Source organism: Macrobrachium nipponense, chromosome 1 (assembly GCF_015104395.2).
Source record: "Macrobrachium nipponense isolate FS-2020 chromosome 1, ASM1510439v2, whole genome shotgun sequence".
NCBI classification, from domain to species: Eukaryota; Metazoa; Arthropoda; class Malacostraca; order Decapoda; family Palaemonidae; genus Macrobrachium; species Macrobrachium nipponense.
Window position 1 is genome coordinate 13,957,818 of NC_087200.1, and position 21,605 is coordinate 13,979,422.

Sequence of the window (21,605 nt, forward strand, 5' to 3'; positions counted from 1 at the left end):
TTGGAATTTGACCAAAGTTAGCCTCTACAGGAGTGGAATCCTTCCGTAGTTCAAGCGAGTCAAGGCTGACTGACGGAGGATAGTAACAACAAAGATTGCCCTTGCCCTGGGCTAAGACCAGAAATTTCAATCATACAAAACATTTGTCACCAAACAACCCAGATTTAAAAACATATATACCCAACCATTGTAAAATCTGACCTAACAGACTGGTGAGTATCCCAGGTACTCAGTACCCCCAGCTTCCCTTGAACTCGACAACCTATTCAAGGTGAAAAGTTAGCATAGAGGTGACGACCCTGTGCCGTTTCTCCCAACACCATGCCAGAAACCGCCACCGGACCTAAACGTTTTACAATTCTCGAAAACCGTTTTCTATCTCTTTGAGATAATGACTCGCAAAAACCGAATTCGATCTCCAGAACGTGCTCTGAAGAATCGAAGCTAAAGATAAATTCTTTCTGAATGCTAAAGAAGTTGCCACTGCTCTAACCTCGTGAGCTTTAACTCTCAGAACGGAAAGATTGTCGTTCTCGGACTGCGAGTGAGCTTCCCTGATAAGCTCTCTAATAAAGAACGATATAGCATTCTTAGAAAGAGGACGAGAGGGATTTTGAACCGAGGTCCAGAGCTTAGAAGATTGTCCTCTGATACCCTTAGTGGCAACAGATACTGCTTAATAGCCCTGACTGGACATAAGAGCCTTTCTTCCTCCTCATGTCCAACCAAATCAGATAAGTTCCTTACCACAAAACTCCTCGGCCAAGGATTAGAAGGATTCTCATTTTTGGCTAGAAAGGTCAAAGATACCGAAAATACAGCATTGCCTTGAGAGAAACCGACTCTTTTGTCTATAGCGTGCAATTCGCTGACACGCTTAGCAGAAGCTAGTGCAATAAGAAAGAGTGCCTTCTTAGTCAAGTTCCTGAGTGAAGCCGACTTCAAAGGCTCAAACGGTGGCCCCTTGAGGAACTTAAGCACCACATCTAAGTTCCAAGCCACTGTATCTTGCGGGAGCTTAGTGGTTTCGAAAGACCTAATGAGGTCCGACAGATCTGAATTGGAGGAAATATCCAAACCTCGATGTCGAAAAACCGAAGAGAGCATGCTCTATATCCTCTGATCGTCGAAGGAGCCAGTTTCTTAGAGTTCCTAAGAAATAGAAGAAAATCTGCTATTTCTGTTAAAGAGGTCGCAGAAAGTCGAGACTTTAGCACTTCTACACCACTCTCTGAAGATTCTCCACTTCCCTTGATAGAGTTTGTTAGAAGACTCTCTCCTACAACGAGCGATAGCTTCTGCAGCTCTTCTTGAAAATCCTTTCGCTCTGACAAGATTCCGGACAGTCTGAAACCCTGTCAGAGCTAGAGCGGACAAGTTTTGGTGGAACCTCTTGAAGTGAGGTTGTTTGAGAAGCCACTTCTCTGGAGGAGAAGTCTGGGGAAGTCTACTAACAACTGGAGAAGGTCCGGGAAACCACTCTTCCTGGGCCAAAGGGAGCGATTAACGTTAGCGTTACATTGCTGTGCGACATGAACTTGTTCAGCACCTCTCTTATTAGACCGAACGGAGGAATGCATAAGCTTCCAGACCCGACCACTCCAACAGCATTGCGTCCACCGACCAAGCTAGAGGATCTGGGACTGGAGAACAAAAGAGAGGAAGACGGTTGTTGCCTCGAGTCGCGAACAGGTCTATTGACGGTCGTCCCCAAAGGCGCCAAGTTTCTGACAAATCTTGTGTCCAAAGTCCACTCCAGAGGTAACACTTGCTGTTGACGACTTAACTCGTCCGCCAGGACGTTCATCTTTCCCGGAACAAATCTCGGGACTAGCTGAACCTTCGCTTCGTTTGACCAGGAGGAGATCCTTGGCTACTTCGTACAGAGAGAAAGACTGAGTCCCCCCGTTTCCGCACTTTACGAGAGAGCCGGGGACGGTCGGAGCGAGCGTGAAAAGCGTTGAAAGTTGTCGGAATGCACGCCACTACTCGGCCTTCTACTAGCTCCGAAACTGTCTGAGCCCTAAGAAAATTGCTAACAGTTCCTTTACATTTATGTGGAACTTCTTTCTCCTTCTCCGCCAAGCTCCTGAAGTCCGTTGATTTCCCAGTAGGGCTCCCCAACCTGTCCTGCGTCGGAAAGAACTGTAGGTTCGGGAGGATGGGTCGTAGATCTAACCCTTCTTCCAACCTTGCTCGAGAGAGCCACCACCTTAGGTCCTCTTTTATTTGATCTGTGACAGGAAAGGTAATCGAGTCTGGTTGTGTCTTCCTGCACCAAGAGGCTCTCAGGAAAAACTGCAGAGGTCTCATGTGCAGTCTTCCCAACGTCACAAATTTCTCCACTGACGTCAATTTGCCCAGGAGCCTCATCCACTGATTGGCAGAACTTACCTTTTTGTCCAAGAACTCCTGAACTGTCTCCAGACAGCCTTGAACCCTCTTCGGGGACAGAAAAGCCCGAAAAACTTGAGCATTCAGAATCATCCCCAAATAAAGGATGCTCTGAGATGGAACCAACTGGGACTTCTGTTTGTTGACCAGAATTCCTAACTTTCTGGCAAGATCCAGAGTTGTTCCAAGGTCCTTCATGCACCGACTCTCTGATTCCGACCGGAGAAGCCAATCGTCCAGATAGAGGGAGTTTTCTTACTCCTAATATGTGTAGCCAGCTTCCTATCGGGGATAGAACCCTGGTGAAAACTTGAGGAGCGGTCGCTAGTCCGAAGCAAAGCGCCCGAAACTGAAACACCTTGCCTTGCGAACATGAACCTCAGGTACTTCCGAGATTCGCGATGTATCGGAATGTGAAAATAAGCGTCTTGCATGTCAGAGAGACCATCCAATCCCCTGTCTGATGGACTCCAGAACCGACCGAGTGGTTCTCCATATGAAATTTTGTTTTCTGGACATGCAAGTTCAGGGCGCTCACATCCAAAACCGGCCTCCAGCCCCCTGATGACTGGGAACTACAAAAAGGCGATTGTAAAAGCTGGAGGAAAATCCCCTTCTATCTGTTCTATCGCTTCTTTGAGAACAAGCGCTTCCACTTCTGCGGCTAGCGCCAGAAATTTGTCTGAGCCCGGAGAGTATGCTGGAATGGAATTGGCACAGGTGAGAGCGAGGGAGGTGAAACGAGAGGAATACGATAGCCGAACTTGAGTACTTGCACTACCCAGGCTTCTGCTCCTCTGTTTTCCCATTCCTCCCAAAACGAGCCAGCCTGGCTCCCACTGGTGCATGAAGAACCGAGCTTTCATTTGGAAGGTTTGTTAACCTTGGCCGAGGCCTTAGACTGAGGTCGCAAATTCGATTTCGGCCGAAAGAAGCGCTTGGGTTTTCTCCCTCGAAAAGGCGCTTGGGCCAGAGGAGAAACGAAGGAACAGTCTCCACAGGAGCTTTAGGTCTCTTAGTAGACTGTGCCAGTAAATCCGAAGTAGATTTCTTATCTAGCGCAGACGAAATTGACAACACTACATCGTCTGGAAAGAGGTTATCTTTCACAAAAGGAGCAAACAAGAGAGCAGACTTCTGTTGGGACGTAACCCTTTTAGAAGCAAAGGAGCACCAAAGTTGCCTTTCTTAAGGGTACCAAAGGCGATGAGCGAAGCTAACTCATCCCATCCATCCCTAATGGATTTGTCCGACACAGGACAGAACACCAATCCAATCCTCCGCTAACTCCTGGAAAGAGAAGGACAGTCTTCGATCTTGGCCGCTAAAGCGCCAATAGTCCAATCAAGGAAGCTAAAGACTTCCAAAAGTTTAAATTGATTCTTTACAACGTGGTCCAACTCAGGCGCTGTAAAGAAAACTTTCGCTGCGTCGAAAGCAGATCTTCTAGAGGAGTCGATTAAACTGGAGAAGTCTCCCTGGGAGGAGGCAGAAAGAAAACTCCCAGAGAAGGAGCTTCCCCAGTTACATAAAAACCTATACCTCTTACGAAGCAACTTAGAGGGAGGGTAAGCAAAAGAGCCTTCCCTAAGTCTCTTTTCATAGACATCCATTTCTCCGTCTCTTTCAACGAATGTCTAAACCGCTTTAGATAGAACAAGTTTTGGGAGGAGAGGGTCTGAAGTTTTCCTTCCTCATCAAAAAAAGTCGAAGTTGGGGAGCGCGGAGCCGCTTTCTCAAAATAATCTGGATAAGATACCAGAAGAAATCTAAGGAGACGTGAATAACACGAGAGGTGATGTGAATCCTCCTCCTCTACTTCTTCTTCATTCTCCGATACCGCCGAAGAAGTAGACGGAACTACAACCGGATCTGAAGGTTCGAACCACCCTTGGACTCATTACATCCAGTTGGTTAACATCTCTAAACTGCTGCGCAAAGGCGCCAGAGACGAATCAAAAACAGTTAACGTAGGCTTGGAAGAGCCTAAATGTTCAGCAGGAGGCGGAAAAAACTACTTGCGCCTCGCTCGGAGCCGCCGAAATTCGAGGCGAAACAGGCGCATCAGGCGTAACAGACGGAAAAAGCGCCTAAAGAAACACCTTAGAACTGCTAGCTACAGCGCTAAAACCACAATCTCTACTAGTAGATGGCGCCGAACCGGAAAAAGGCACAGATTGAGGCGACGAACGAGCCGCTAACGCCGCGGCGCAACCCTACTCTCAGGCTCCTTCTACCGCTGACTGGATGGAGGCGAAGAATCTCGGCGCCTGAAACGCCTCTTTAAGGGACGCGAAACGGGCGAATCTCGCCAAGAGCGCCGCGCGACCGGAGACGAATCGCTTGAATCATTCGAAAGGCGTCTGACCGCAACACCTTTCCAACGCTTAACCGAGCCCTGTTGAGGCGCAACAGGCTCAACAAGAGAGGCGCCTGTCTGTGGGCAAATCCCGATCGACTCCCTTGGACTTCCGGTATGTCTTCTCCCCGGTGCGGGGGAGCTGGACAGGACCCAGTGACCTTTGTCTAGGAGACGTGTCAGGACAGACAGACGCACCCTCAACTACACTCTTACCTGAGGTCGCTTTCTCAAAAAGTCTTAACTGAATTACCAAGTTGCAAAACCGTATTCGCTAGTACCGAAAATTTCTGATCTAACCTCGATTCCAGACTGGCAATGGTGTCGGAAGAAACTACACGGGAAGAACCGGAGAAGTGGGATTAGTAGGAGGAATAGGAGGTGTAGTTAAAGGAGACATAAACAATTTGAGGAGAAACAGAAGGAACAGATGCATCGCAAAAGACGAAGCAGAGCTAAGTCTACTTTCCCTAAGCGCTGCTTTTCTAATTCTGTCTTTAGCTAATTTCTCCGAGTATGAACTAAAAACTTCCATTGAGAATCAGTCCAATCACTACACTCGTTACATGTTCGATCTGCTGAACAAACCTGTCCCCTACATTAACACATTTAGTGTGAGAATCATATTCTAACTTGGATAATCTAGTTTTACATCCTGAGATGCAAAACCTAACTCCCGACGGACTAGAATCCGACATGGCAAACGCCTAAATAAAAAGCAAATAACAACAACGCCAAAAAAAGAGTACTTCACCAATTCCGAAGATCAATTCCACCAGAAAAAAAGCGAAGCAAAGTCATCCAACCGCACCGACCACCGATGTTCACCGGACGCCGGCAGGAAAAGAATTGGATTCACCTGGCAGTTGTACCTGGTTCTCCCGCGAGTGGAGGGAGATGACGTCATCACCACCAGTGTTGGCGACGCCGACGCGCTAAATTTGAATTTAGTATCCCTGCCGCTCGTGGAAATCACGGCTCTATAATTGTTCGGTAAGACACTACAATAAAACGCAGTTTTCAAGTGAGAATTGATATGTATTGTCTAGAACATTTCCACTTGAAAATGGTGTTCCACAGGGAAGTGTCCTTAGTGCACATATTTACCCTTGCAATAAATGATATTAGTAAAATGATATTGTTAGTATACAATAAATGTTTTGTACATACTTACCGGCAGATATATACTTAGCTATAGTCTCTGACGTCCCGACAGAATTCAAAACTCGCGGCACACGCGACAGGTAGGTCAGTGACCAGCCCACTCCCGCCGCTGGGTGGCGGGAATAGGAACCATTCCCGTTTTCTAACCAGAATTTTTCTCTTCCACCTGTCTCCTGAGGGGGAGCTGGGAGGGCCATTAATCATATATATCTGCCGGGTAAGTATGTACAAACTTTATTGTATACTAACAATATCATTTTTGTACATGCAACTTCCCCGGCAGATATATACTTAGCTGATTGACACCCTGGTGGAGGGCAAGAGACAGTTACATACCTAATTATTTTTTGAATATAAAAACAGGGAAACACATACGTTGTAGGTATATTAACAAAAACAACCTTGTTCTACCTGATATGGAAGAAGACTTCATTGATACTGTCTATTGAGTCTGCTTTCCATCAGAGTTACAGAGAGGATGAGACCTGCGACTGATAACCATTACGGATCATACCAATGGGGGCTACCCGCTTACATGGTAGAGCCTTTTCTTGGATCGTACCAATGGGGGCTGACCCACTTACATGGCAGAACCTTGACCTGTATCATACCAACGGGGGCTAACCCTCTTACATGATAGAGCTTTAGGTATTTAAGACAACACAAGGAGCATAACGACCAATCCCGATCACCTGACCACACTAACAAGTTAGCACTACGATTTGAAAGGGGTCAACTCCTGCACCCTCTTTCAATCGACCAAAAAATGCACCAAACACCATTAAAAACCTAACTTAATAAACTAAAAAGGATTGGGTTCAGCTCCCTGTCCCAGCAACGAATCCGCAGATACGTACGCTCCAAGAGTAAATCACTTGTCATACGTCACTTGAATGTCTCTCAAGTAATGAGCTGCAAAGACCGAATTGCATCTCCAAAAGGTCGACTCCACTAGAGTCTGTATAGACAAGTTCTTGTGGAATGCCAAAGAGGTAGCGACTGCTCTTACCTCGTGAGCTTTAACTCTAAGGAGGTCCAGTTGTTCTTCTTTACACTGTAAATGGGCTTCCTTGATTACGTCCCTGAGAAGAAACGCCTGAGCAGTTTTTTAGAGATCTGCCTTCTGGGATCTCTCACTGAGCACCATAAACTTTCCTTACTCCCTTGTATTCGTTCTTCCTTTCTATGTAGAATTTAAGGCTTCTCACTGTGGGCACAGAGCCCTTTCTAGCTCTGTTCCTACAAGCGAAGAAAGTCCTTTTACTTTCGAATGTTCGAGGCCAAGGTTTCGAAGGGTTTATTCTTCGCCAAAAACATTGGTTGAAGGAAAACAGAACGCCGAGTCGTTCCTAAAGCCAACATTATGTTCTAAGGCTTGTAGCTCACTTACTCTTTTCGCTGAAGCCAGCGCGACCAAGAATAAAGACTTCCTTGTCAGGTCTCTGAACGTAGCCTTACAGGGCGGTTCGAATTTTGATGTCATTAAGTACTTTAGGACCACATCTAGGTTCCAATTAGGTGCTCTAATCCCTCTGTTCTTTGACGTCTCGAAGGATCTTATCAGGTCATGCAAATCTTTGTCTTCCCCAATGTTAAGGCCTCTATGCCTGAAGACTGAAGATAGCATACTCTTATAGCCTTTAATTGTAGAAACTACTAAATTACATTTCTCCTTCAAATACAGGAGGAAATCGGCTATATCTGTCACAGAGGTACTGGAAGAGGATATCTTCTGAGCTCTACACCATCTGCGAAACACATCCCACTTCGACTGGTAGACTCGAATAGTAGATGGTCTTCTCGCTCTTGCGATAGCTTTTTGCAGCTTCTCGAGAAAAGCCTCTCGTTCTGACAAGTCCATTCGATAGTCTGAAGGCAGTCAGAGCGAGAGCGGGTAGGTTTTTGTGATACCTGTCGAAGTGGGGTTTGTCTGAGAAGATCCTCTGTTTGGGAGTGATCTCGGAAAGTCTACATCCATCCCAGTACCTCTGTGTACCAGTTTTGTGAAGGCCAGAACGGGGCTATGAGGGTCAGTTGGCTCCCTCTGCTGCTGCAAACTTCCTTACCACTTCCGATAATATTTTGAACGGAGGAAAAGCCATACCCGTCTATTCCGTCCCAATCGAGGAGAAGGGAGTCCACCGCAATCGCCCTTGGGTCGGCGATCGGGGAGCAGTAACTTTCCAGCCTGTTGTTCCAATGGGTGGCAAAAAGATCTATATGATCTCCCCCAGAGGTTCCAAAGTCTGTTGCATACTTCCTGATGCAACGTCCATCTGTAGGAAGTACTTGGTCTCTCCTCTGCTCAGAAGGTCGGCTCGTACATTTTTGTCCCCTTGGATGAATCTTGTCCGGAGAGTGATTCTTCTCTCTTCTGCCAAAGCAGTAGTTCCCTTGCTTCCTGTAAAGGGAGAACGAGTGCGTCCCTCCTTGCTTCTGATATAAGCTAGGGCTGTTGTGTTGTCCGAATTGATCTGCAGGACCGAACCTGTGATCTGAGCCCTCGAAGTGTAATGAGGGACAGGTGAATCGCTGCTAATTCTTTCATATTGATGTGCCAGGACACCTGTTCTCCCCTCCAGGTGCCTGACACTTCTCTCGTCCCTAGAGTGCTCCCCACCCCGCATCTGAGGCGTCGGGAGTACAACATAGCCGAGGGTTCGGAACGTGAAGGGATACTCCTTCGCTGATCCTGCACGGATTCATCCACCAGCGCAGGTCCTCCTTTATCTCCTTCGTGATCGGGAAGGAATCGGAACAGATTTTGAGATTTCTGATCCCAACGTTCTCTTAGATAGAACTGTAACGGCCTTAGGTGAAGCCTTCCTAGAGAAATGAACTGTTCCAACGAGGAAAGGGTGTCCCCAGAAGACTCATCCATTCCCTCGCGGACATTGTTCTTTCTCTAGGAAGGTTGCTACTTTTTCCAAGCAGCGGTTCTGTCTTTCCTGTGATGGAAACACCTGAAAACCCCAGAGAATCCATCCGAATCCCCAGATAAACAATGTTCTGCTGGGGAATCATCTGGGATTTCTCGAGGTTTACCAACAGTCCCAAGGACTGTGTTAACTCCAGTGTCAGTTTTAAGTCCTCCAGACATCTGACTCGCGACTGTGCTCGTATCAGCCAGTCGTCTAGATACAAGGATATCCGAATCCCTTCGAGGTGAAGCCAGTGAGCCACATTTTTCATTAGTCCCGTGAAAACTTGGGGGGCTGTTGATAGTCCGAAGCATAGGGCCCGAAATTGAAAACTCTTCCTTGAGCCATAAATCTTAGTATTTCCTGGACGACGGGTGTATTGGTACGTGGAAATAAGCATCCTGCAGATCCAGGGGATACCATCCCAGTCCCCTGGACGCAGGGCTGCTAACACCGAGGCTGTCGTCTCCATTGTGAACTTCCTTTTTGCTACGAACTCGTTCAGGGCGCTTACGTCCAGAACTGGCCTCCAACCTCCTGAGCTCTTCGGAACTAAGAACAGGCGATTGTAAAACCCCTGGGAAGAGAGATCTCTTACTTCCTCTATGGCTTCCTTGTAAGCATCTGCTCCACGAGATGTAGAAGGGCTTGTTTCTTGACAGATTCCTTGTAATTTGCTGTTAACTCCCTTGAGTTGTCGTTAAGGGAGGTTTTTCCCTGAAGGGGATTAAATATCCTTTCTTTAGGATGGATAGGGACCAGGCATCGGCACCTTTCTGTGCCCAAGTTTCGTAAAATCTAGAAGCCTGGCACCCACTTTTATCTGGAGGACCCCCGTCTCACTGGGTTTTGACGAACGACCTTCGAGAAGACCTTCCTCTCTTCTCCGGTCGTCTACTTCTAAGAGAAGCTCTTGATGCAGACCTTCCTCGAAAGGGCTGCTGAAATGGAACTTTCTCCTTTTTCGCCAGAGGCACAGCAGGCTTTAGCCTCTTCGCTGACTGGGCCAGCAGGTCCTGTGTGGCCTTTTCTGAAAGCGTCTTAGAAATGTCCCTCACTATGTCCTGAGGAAACAGGTGACTAGAGAGGGGCGCGTATAAAGGGAGGATCTCTGCAGAGGAGAAACAGATTTCGTTAAGAAGGAGCTAAACACTGCCCTCTTCTTCAAAATGCAGGATCCAAAAAGGGATGCCACTTCATTAGAGCCATCCATAACCGCCTTGTCTAGGCAGGTTAAAACACTGCCCAATTCTTCCATGGAAACGAAGTCTGGTTCTTGCGACTTCTTGGCTAACGCTCCCAAGGGGCCCCAGTCCATGAAGTTAAAGACTTCGAGAGTCTTGAAGAGGCCCTTGATGAGATGATCCACCTCACACATTCCCAAGAGGGCGTTTTGACCGAGTGTAGAGAGCGTCTTCTAGACGCATCTACAAGAGCGGAAAAATCCGCATCAGAGGACGAAGGTAGACCCAGGCCCATTGGCTCCTTGGTATCATACCACATCCCTGGTTTCCCTGTCAACTTAGAGGGAGGACAAGAAAATACTGTCTTACCCGCTTCTTTCTTAGCCCTGAGCCAGTTCTCGAGACTCTTCAGAGACTTTCTATAGAAAGAGTAGGGGTCATCTTAACGAATGAGGAGGCTTTCGACATTTTCGTACTGGATAATAACGATCCTGGCGAAGGGGGATCCGACTGGCGTAGTGAGTCTCCAAACACCTGCAGCAATAGAGAAGCAAGTCTCTTATAGTCTGAAACTCCTGCATCTTTGGCTATCTCTTCATCCGATACTTCTTCAAAAGTGATGCGGGAGAAGAGGGCTTTTCCTCCACAGGAGACCGATCCTTTGAAGGAAGTCTTTTCCTTTCTTCCTTACTCCTATCATCCTTCCTGTGTGAGTCCTGGAGTTTCTCTATACTCGGACTTCTGATCTGTTCCTTGCGTCTGCTCGGAGAGGCGCTTGCGTCCTGAATCAGGCGCCTGTGAGGCGAAGAACGCCTGCTAGGAGAAAGTAGAACATCCTGTTCCTGGCGCCAAGAAGGAGACGCGTTTGCGTCCTGGTGAGAGCGCCTAGGCCAAGAAAGTCGAGGCCGCGCGTGCAAGGAGCTAGAGAGCGCAGAGGCAAGGCTAGGGGTAGTTAATAGGCAGAGGGAGAGAAGGCGAGGCGCTTGCGTCCTGGTGAGGCTGCCTGGTCCAAGAAGGAGAGGCATTTGCGTCCTGATGAGGACGCCTAGAAGGCGAAATGCGCCTGCGAGGAGAAAGGAGAACCCTTTGTTCCCGTCGTCCATGAGGGGAGACGTTTGCGTCCCGTTGACTGCGTCTAGCAGGCGAATAACTCCTTTTTCCTTTGCGTCTTTCCGGAGAGGAGCTAGAATCTATCCTACTCCTCCTAGGAGGAGAAGAAAACTTGTCCAATCTTCGGTGCCTATTCGGCGAAACTCTTGCGTCCTTCGGAAAATGTCTCGAGGACGAACACGAGCGCTCCTTTTTCTTCTAGAGGAGCTCTAAATAGAGAGGGACTCTCTTCTCTCCCGGAGCTCTTAGTCGAACGAATTCTCTCACGAGAAATTCGCGAATCAGGCTCCTGATGCTTGCCATGGGAGGCAAACTCTTCTCTAGTCAAACTCCTGGGAGAACTCTTGCTCGTAGGGCGTTTCCGATATTTGTCATATACGACTGAAGAAGGTCTCGCTGGGGACGAAAACCTTTCAGGCGAGGAGCGTCTGCTAACGCCAGGCCGCTTACTCTCTGACTCTCTCCTAACGGAACTCTTGATGGGAAGAGAAATGTCTTTCTTCCTAGAAGAGCCTTCAGAAAGAACTCCCACTAAGGCAGACAACTGCTGTTGGAGTCCTACCAAGACTTCCTTTGTCTTGTGTGATACGTCTTCCGGAGACGATCAGGAGTTCTCCATGGCTCTCTTCACGAGCAGGCGAATAATCCGGAAAAGGCTCCGGACTGGAACGCAACGCTTCGCTATTTTGGCGTCTTCCAGGGTCTCTTAAGAGGACGCGATTTAGCGGAAGAACTCCATCCCTTCTGGGAGACGAAGAGTCTGAGTCCGAAAAAAACTACTTCCTCAGGACGCTTTTGAGTAGCTATCCTTGGCAGCCTGAGAGGCGGCTACAGGATCTGCCGAAGGGACGCCTGACCGTTGGGAATACTCTACATCCCCCTTGCGGCTTTCGACATTCCTCCTCCCTTGGTCATGGGAGTCTGAAAGAGGTCTAGGCCTAGGAGCAATGCGGAGTCGGTCAGACGCCCCCTCCACTTCACTGGGGACACTGCACAAATCACTGCCCACATCACTGCGCTTACCTGTCTCCTTCATCGCTTGCAGTTGCGTTTTCAAGCTGATTATAGAGGCTCTCATTGCAGCCATTTCCGTAGACGCATCTACAGGTTCGCTACTGGGGGAAGGGGCTGAAGCCAAACTATGAGGAGAAATACTATGAAAGTTAGGAGCTACTTCCTGTTCATTAGAGCAGGATCTACTTGAGCTTCTGATGGAAGCCCTCCTAACCCTATCTTTCTCAAGTTTTCTTACATAAGAAGCCAAGGTCTTCCATTCCACTTCCGTTAAGTTCTCACATTCCAGACAGGTGTTAGTCTCAGAACAATCATTCCCCCTACAATTTTTACAAACTGTGTGAGGATCCACCGAAGCTTTCGGTAGCCTCACCTTACATACCTCTTTCGCACACACCCTAAATACAGGTGCCACGTCAGACATTTTAAAGAGAATCCAATTCCAAATCCAAAAAACAGTCCACGATAAGCGTATGCCAAAACCAAAGATCAAAGTACATCACCAAAAAGACAGATAGATAATCCTCGGCCAACGAGAAAAGAATTCCAATGCAGGAGGTACCAACAACGATGTTGTTGCTACCGGCGACAGAAAAATTCTGGTTAGAAAACGGGAATGGTTCCTATTCCCGCCACCCAGCGGCGGGAGTGGGCTGGTCACCTGACCTACCTGTCGCGTGTGCCGCGAGTTTTGAATTCTGTCGGGACGTCAGAGACTATAGCTAAGTATATATCTGCCGGGGAAGTTGCATGTACAAAACTTTACCTACTGGAATTAAAAGCAACCTTTATATGGATGATTTTGCCATCTATTATTCAGCGTCTTTTACGCACTGGCGATTGCACTTCCGAATCAGAAGACAGACAAGAATCACAAACACTAATACCTTTCCACATCTTTTTGGACGACACCCGCGTGTCGACGGCTGACCGTGGGCAAACTCCCCCAGACTCCTTCCGACCTCCGGTATGTCTTCTCCCGGTTGAGGGGGAGCGGGACAGTGACCTTCGTCTGGGAGTCGAGGGGGAACGGACAACTGCCTCCTCAGGCGCAACATTAACACTTTGCACTGCACTAGATTTCACTATACTATCTACGAATGCTTTAAAAGACAAGCCTAACTTCATAACTGATTCAGCTAACACTTCGAACTTTTTTTCCATCTTGGACTCAAGCAAGGCAATGGTGTTGGGTTCGGAAACATGGGCAACTTGAACAGGGGTAATCAAAGGAGAAGTAGGAGGACTATTAATTGGAGACATATTCTCTAATAAAGGAGAGGCAAGAGAAGACTTATTTGTCTCCGAAGGAACAGGAGTAGTTTCTAACCTATACTTACTACTAGCCCTAAGAGCTGCCTTCCTCTTCCTATCTTTCTCCATTTTCTCAGCATGCAATCTAACCGCCTTCCATCCCTATTCATCCAATCCTTTACATTCATCACATGTCACATCCATACCATTACAATTTTGTCCTCTGCATTTAGTGCACTTAAGAGTGCGGATCGTGACTTAACTTAGCTAATCTTGTTTTGCAGCCAGCGCTGCAAAACCTTACAGAAGATGAACTAGAATCTGACATAATTAGCAATAATGACAAAAAACAGAATAAAGATAGCTAACTGGCAAGAAAAAACCAAAAACTTGTACATAACCAAACAAAAACCAAAATCCAAAATGGCGACGCAGGAGACTGCAGCGAAAATCTCACAGGTGTTACCCCATGAGCGGCAGAAACGAAAATTGACGGTAGAAGGCTAGCAGTACCCAGGGTTCCCGGATGTGGGTGGGTCTTGTATCAACTATACTAAAGATAGCAACGCCGCTGGCGCCAACAATTTGAATTTCGACTGCCGCAAGGTAAGAAGCTATAAGCTATGTAATTGTTCGGTAAGTCACTTATGTGAAACTATCTCACAATAAGGAAAATCTGGCCATAAGCAGATGTGTAACAAGGCAGGTTTCCTAAAGGGAACATCGTGATCTTGGTTACTGTAAGGAAGCACTTGCGGGCGAGACAGGACAAGTGACTCATAAAATCTGGATGACGTAAGTAAGTGGACCTTTGTAGAATGCGGCATCGGCTTTGTCTGAGGTCTGGGCGTGCCAGTAGCGCCATGGTAGGCCTAATGGAAGGCTGGCTGGGAAGGACGTCAGTCCTGGGTCACCGACTCGAGTGGACTGAGGCCGAATGCAGGTGTGATTCATGGGGGATGGGTTCAGCTTATCCCCTCAATAGCAGGGCATCCTAGAAACAGAAGATACGGCCAGCGAAGGGTTCACAGGAAAAAGGGGCTTAGAAGTAGGCCTAATAAGTACCTAGCTAGCTACACACTTCCTTTTGGGATACATCCCTAAGGCTGACAAGAGTCTTTATTCCCCCTTTCCGCAACTACGGCTGGCCTGCTTTGGGTTTCCTGCCTAAAATCAGCTGATATTAGGGTAAACATGGCTGCTCTTTTAGAAATAAAATAAATTAAATAAATGCTGGGAAGACGAGGCAATCAATATTTGTAGCAGCTCCCCCTGTTAAGAAGGCATTCACTCCCTTTCGGCCGTGAAGGCCTTGACTAAATAAGTTGATCGTTTCGACTACCCAGTCCTCCTACTCTAACTGAGGTTTTTAGAGCAGCGATACAGCTAGCTACAATGGCCTACCTGACTTATAGGTGGAGATGCTAGCCTAAGTGAGATCTTCGGGTCGCCTATGACGACAGTCTACTCTACCCCTATGAAAGGTTACTTGAAAACTCTACTTGCTACTACCCTAATGCCCTGGTACTAAATTATTAGCCTAACCTACTCATTACAGTTAATTAGACGCAATCATTCCAGAGTACGGTACGCACAACTGTGGTTTATCGAACCTGAATTGTTAAAGTATGTAAGGTGAGGTAATGATGCGTGAGGATGATGAGTGGTTAGTAGTGTACCAGGATGGAAATGTAATGAGGTAATTATGATATTTAAGTGAGGGTTAGTGACACAAGTTCTAGGGGGTTAAATTGTTAATCTACTGGCAGAGATCAGGCTGGCTACTTTCTCTGGGTAGGTGCCAGAATCACTCTGCAAATGAATGTGACACTGTACCTCGGGCACAGGTGCCAAGGAGAGCATGTGGCTCTTTGGTTAGTGTGTTAATTTGTTACGTCACTTCTTCTTCTTCTTCTTATTCCTCCAGGGCCTGGCTACGCTAGTTCTAGGAGTAGACGGAGGCACCGACTCTGGGGTAAGGCCAGAAATGCCATCAGGAGCAGAGGGAGTGGTAGCCTGAGGGATTTCAGGGGAACACCCTACTTTGGTATCTGCAGCAACCGTCGTAGAGGTGGAACCTACTGCAGGTGAGGCCCTCACTTCGGCTGCTGCGACAGCCGTCGTAAGGGTACGACTCCAGGCTGACTCTTGGTCGGACAGTTCCTGGTCGTCCAGAGGAGGTGTAAAGGTAAGGTCTGCCGGAGGTTTATCCTCGGGCGACAGAGGTGAGGGTGAAGAAGAATCATGGACTCTAGGTTAAGGGCAGGTGCTAGCTCGGGGCCAGGCACAGAGGTCAAGATTTGTGGTGGCTCTAAGTCCAGGCTGGACGGAGCTTGGCACTGCTCAGTGCTGCCAAGTGGCACTGGCAGAGAGTTGAGGTCGACTGGACCTGTGACGGATACCGGAGGTGCAATACCTCTCAGCGGGCCCTTGTTAATGGGAGACAGAGGCTCCTGTCTCTCGTGGAAGGCTAAGCCTTGTGAAACATGGACAGTGTCCACTGCTGGTAGCTTGCTAGGGCACCTAGGCCAATTAGTGGAGTGCCCTATTATGGCACAGGTTTTGCAACGGAACTATGAGTGATCAATCTCCCTCCTTGGTAGCAGGGGAGACTGTTGGTGGCCGTACTTCCGGGAGGAAGTAGGTCTTGGATGGCTCCTTGCCTTGGAGTGATTTGTCGTGGGGTTAGGACCCCTAGGCTTTTTGAACTGTGAGGGAGACTTCATGTCTTGCCCTAGGTGGAGGTCATAACCTCCTGGAATGTAGCTTGCAACTGCAAGGGTACAAACTTTGGAGAAGTGAGGTCTGGTGACCCTCAATTGGATGGTCGGAAGGATCAGTTTAATATGGTTGATACCTTCAATGGTAATCAGTTGACGTCTGTCAACGTTAGCTGCTCGGGGGATTCGATCTTCCATTATCAGGGAGATTTGAGCGCCAGAGTCGTCGAAGGATAATGACTGTGGAGGGGTGTGACAGTTATAGGGCCCTGAGCTGGGGGTCCTAGTGAGGAAGAATTGGTGAAGGCCATTGCGATGGCGGGAATTTAAAAATTCGCGCACCCTCCGTAGTTGGCAGACATGTGACCCTTGCGGCCACAGTCTCGGCAGAACTGGTTCCAGAACTTCTTCCGTGGCACTGGACGATAAGGCACCACAGGTTGCGAATCTGTGGAGTCACCAAGGCTGGCAGTGTGCTCTGGCACAGGTGAAGAGTCCTCTCTGGCAGTGATTTGATGTGGGGAGGTAGCTTGGCCCTGGAGAGGTGTGGGGGAGGGACATCCCCAGAGGAGGTCCCGTCCCGATAGGAAACCTACTCCATGCCGAATTGTACTCACTATGCCCAGGCGGTGAGGTTTGGTGCACCAAGGAGTGGTGACCTGCAGGAAGACTGTGAGAACGGTCTTGGACTGCCCTTCGACCCAAGTCATGGCCCACCTGATGTGCTCGTCGACTGTGGGACTAACTGGCACTTGGTCCCGGTCTATGAGACACAGATTGGAGCCGGTATCTACAGTAACTGGCAGAGTCACTGGTAGGGTGGAGCCATCCAGGGGTGCTACTGTGACTGAAGTGGTCCACACCTGCTCAGGGTGAGACCTAGACTCGGGCATAACGGCTGAGGAGGTTGTGGCACTGATCAGGTGGACGTGCCTGGTCAAAGGCACATGCTTGGGGCACCCAGGATATCTGGGGGAGTAGTGCCCTGTAGTGCTGGGCTGATCTCCGTATGGTGTCCGCCGCCTCTCAAGAGGCGGAGGCACCATTCGTTAGCGTAGGATGGTTCAGAGTAGGTTGGTGGTTTGCGGCTCTCTTGAGGCGGCACTCTGCTGCAAGGTGACCCACCATCTTGCAGTCCTTGGTGGGCGTCCTTTGGCCGTGTGGATCCGGAGAGCTGAATTGGTGGCACTATGAGCCGGTGTGAGGTGCTGTGAGACGGGTGGAAGGTTTCCCAGTCGTCAGCCATGCGGCAAGCTTCCGCAAGTGTCTTGGGTTGCTTGTCGTTAAGGTGCACTGCGAGTGGTCCAGGTACACACTGGTAGAGGTCCTCCAGCATGATTCTGTTAAACAGATCCCGGAACTCGGTGCACAACATGACCTCGAGCCAGCGCTGTCCGGCTTGGGCCTTGTGATAGAAGTCACTCCAGGCCCAACCAACTTCCTTAGCCTGACCTCAGAAACGCTGCCTCCATCTCTCTGGGGTGATTTCGTAAGCCCTCGTGATGACCCGGCGAACTTCCACCATGTCTCCTTGCTGACCCTGATCCAGTGAGCGGAAGGCCCCACCCCGAACGAACAGAAGACCCCGAATACAATTGAACGTCGGGGTACTGAGCGCCCTCCTCCACACTCGACAGATCAGGTGAGGAGAAGGACCTGGATACCCCCCTCAAAGGGGAAGGTGCCTTACGTGGGAGCTGAGCAGGGGGCAGGAAACACGACGAAGTATCCGTCACCAAAGGAGTCGCGGGAGAGCTTTCCGACGACTCCTTTGCAGGCCTTCACTTCTTCCTACCCTCATACAAGCCCCACTGCACCTCCGACCAATTCTCACAAATTACACAGGGCTCGGCGCGAGAGCACTCACGCCCTCGACACCGAGCACACAATACATGCGGATCAATTTCTGGGAAACTGCAGAATTTTCCGCATTTACGCCCTTCAGTCCCGGGGCACAGTCGCCGGATAATCGGAGGGTGAGGAGAATCCATGATCCGTTATTCACTTCACTAATAATAATGATAATGAAAACAAGAATAATTGTACTTATAATTTCAGTTTCACAATTGCAAACAGAAAGAGAAAACACAACCATACGAAAGAACAAACGACAATGAAGCGGGCAGAGAGTTTTGATAAACACCTCCACACTCCAGCAGGCCGAAAGCAAAAGTGATTCTTCACCTCCCAGTCGTAAAAGGACCGAAAGGTTTGTATCCCGTATCGGAACAAATACAAAGCACAAGTACTTACAGTATTTTACACAATCACACTTGAAAAGCAAACCAAGTTTGAAGAAACAAAGCATACAACGAAAGGCGGGCAGAGAGAAGTGGAGAACACCTCTGTCACCCAGCGCGGCCGAAAGCAAAGTGATTCTTCTCCCAGTCGCGCGGTGCGCTGACTGTCGGACAAGCAGTTAACTACCGTACTCCTTTGTTCGAAGCTTACAACCGGTTCCAGCTGCCGCAAGTTACATTCCTATTGTTAAAGGACCGATGGTTTGTATTACGTATTGGAACAAACATACCTAACAGAGGCACCATTAACCAGTTATCAGTGCCAAATACTGCTTATCAGCAGCATAAGTACATACCCACAAATCTCTGATTTTCGCTTATCACCTGTCAAAATAGAACCCCAGAGTTAAATAATATTGTAATAAGACTACTTGTGGAATGAAACTGGCGGTAAAAAACTGGAGGAACCCCGTTAATTTGAACCCTGTTGGCAGCCGAGATGTCAATCGATAAAAATAATACAAACTGGATATTGGTACGGCAGCCGTATCCCTGATTGCGATATATATTGGTAAGGCTGTGAATTGCGCATGCGCGAACCCTTGTTTACCGCCTCAGGCATATCAGTGACAGCAAGAAAATGATGACCTACCAACATGAACCGTGTAATAATACATCAGTTCAGGTTTCAACAAGCTGAAAAAGGCAATAGACGTCTACAAAGAGTCAAACTTCCGTAGGTCACGAACAATCGAATCGGCCCTGAAAAGAGCTCTGAAGAGGAGATTCAAAGAATTTTTGAAACTTAGCTAGTAAGGTAGTGCAGCAGTCAGTAGTGCGCCCAATATGGGAAACATGCTGCTAATATAGACCTGATTTGGATGATTACTTATGATCGTTTAGGCCGTTTACCAGAGAATCGACTTTGGTAGTTTTCCTTACTACCATGAATACAGCAGAACACGATTTCTGTGTACTTAAAGTCTTCTTGGAATCTCCTCTTCGCAGCTCTTTTCAGGACTGATTCGATCATTCATGACGTCTATTGCTTTTTTTTAGCTTGTTGAAACCTGAAAAAATCGGTTTTTCGGCAAAAACTGATGTATTATTACACGGTTCAGAGGAGATTCAAAGATGATTAGAAGTACACATATAGATTAGTTTAGTTTTATGTTTCATGTAGCTATATAGTCAAAATCTAGGTATGTTTAAGTATTATTGTGATTTTTTATATTTTCATTTACTGCCAAAATGTTTTGGTGCTTTGGTGATGACAGTATGGTGCTTCACTTTGACATTTTGAATTGAACATGTTCAGCGAAACAATTCGGTTTGACTATTATTACTACTGTCGCTGATCTTCTAGTGCTGTACCTATAGCTCTTAGCAACAGCGTACGGCAACTGCTGCATGATCAGCAAACTGCCGTACTTACAGCAAGTCAATATCACAATACGGCACCACTGACAGAATCTGACGTACCCCCACTACACTATGTTATTTGTACGGCAGGAAGTCTGAAATTGACACATGCGCAATTCACTGCCATACCAGTATCTATCACAAACAGGGATACGGCTGCCATACCACAATCCTGCGCCAAAATAATAACTCACACTCTCTCTCTCTCTCTTTCTTATTAAGAGGAAAGAATTTATAACCAAATGTAATGTTTATGTGCATTGTATGATAAATATGATTATTTTAATAATAAAATTAAGTTTTATAATAAAATTACCAAGTACAGGCAGTCCCTGGCTATCGGCAGACTCAGTTAATGGTGATATGGTTTTATGGTGCCTGTCTAGTGCCATAAAATATGTAAACATTATCAGGCAGTTGATGGTCTCACCCCACTTCCCACTAGGCTATTTAGCTTTGGATATATACCCATTCACAGTTAAGATATCCCAGTTAGGCTGTATAGCTATACCTTTCTCCAATTTATCAGGTCCAGTAAGCTTTACAAAAAGTGGAAAATTCCACAATATTTACTCCTAGTAGGTCCCTTATCGAGGGGGACTTAATTACGGACCTAGGTAGGAGTGCCCTAGGTTATGTTAGATAGCAACCTTATTGATATTTCATAGCAACCTAAGTCAGGTTAAGTGGTGGGTCTGGGCAATGACCTAGCACCCTGGGGGTTAGGTTAGTGGGGAGGTCCAGGTGACGAACTGGCGTCCTAGGTCAGCAGGTGGGTTAGGTATACCTAGGTATATTAGGCTACCTAGGGTGGTCCAGAGAGTGCAAAGCCAAACCCAGACACCCCCCGAAACCAGACTAGGTTAGGAGAAGGTCCCGTAATAAGTTAGGCTAAGCAGAGTTAGGTACCTAGGTTACGACTACCTACTGAATTTTTAACCCAAACTACCTATATAGTTAAGTATATATCGCATATATGAACACTTATTATCCCATACCCTATAACTGTCTCATTACATAGGTAGCACCTTCTACCCCTATGTTGTTAATTGTCACCTACATATAGCTTATATGATAACGTTTGTAAATATATAGTAGTCTATACTGACCCATCGTCCGACTGGGCACATATTTCGGCGAGCTGCGGTATTACTGTATTGTACTGTTCTTCTGCTTCCCAAAATTTTCCTTGTCTGTGAAGCGAGGCCGCCAATTCGTCACTCCGACTGAGCAGCTTCTCCGCGACTTGCAACACGTCCATCTCGAGTGATGTCTCTCTGACGAATAAGAACAGAACACCTGACTCATCTCCTGACTCCTGACACTGCTGCCTGTCGCAGATCGGTCGGAGTGTCTCGCTACTCGGGACTCGAAGCAGTGATGCCAACCCCTCTAACCCTACGCCCCCTACAAGAAACGATAAATTTTACCCCACATAACTGGAAATGACTCAACATTCTGCGGTTATGATAATAAATAAATCTTTAGATTATATTTATATGCAATGTCATGAATACTAAAAGGCATATTGATCTAAACCTACCTTGTTACAGTTACCCTACTCTTGAAAAAATTGCCCTGCTGCCTTGATTTTGCCCATATTACCCTACGCATAGGGCAATTACCCTACAGTTGGCAGCACTGACTCGGAATCTGGGCTGTGTAACGTTTTCTTGTGAAATGAAATCAAATGACATGAAAATTATGATGAACACTCCGGCGTGACGTCACGGACGTATATCTGTATACCATGGTAGAACGTAAAGTCCCGAAGTATTCTTTTGAGACCGTATACAGGAAAGGCGATACGTACCTGGACCGTA

General features: G+C 47.5%; 1 protein-coding gene across 1 annotated transcript in view; it reads right to left on the reverse strand.

The window, feature by feature from the left end:
* LOC135219136 (uncharacterized) overlaps nucleotides 1-21,128 on the reverse strand; it is a 220,949-nt gene extending 199,821 nt beyond the window's left edge. Inside the window, exon 1 of the mRNA XM_064255590.1 lies at nucleotides 20,892-21,128. Within this exon, the coding sequence (XP_064111660.1) occupies nucleotides 20,892-21,043 (152 nt within the window). The 5' untranslated portion in view covers nucleotides 21,044-21,128. The remainder of the gene's footprint in view (nucleotides 1-20,891) is intronic.
* Between the last annotated feature and the right edge of the window lie 477 nt (nucleotides 21,129-21,605).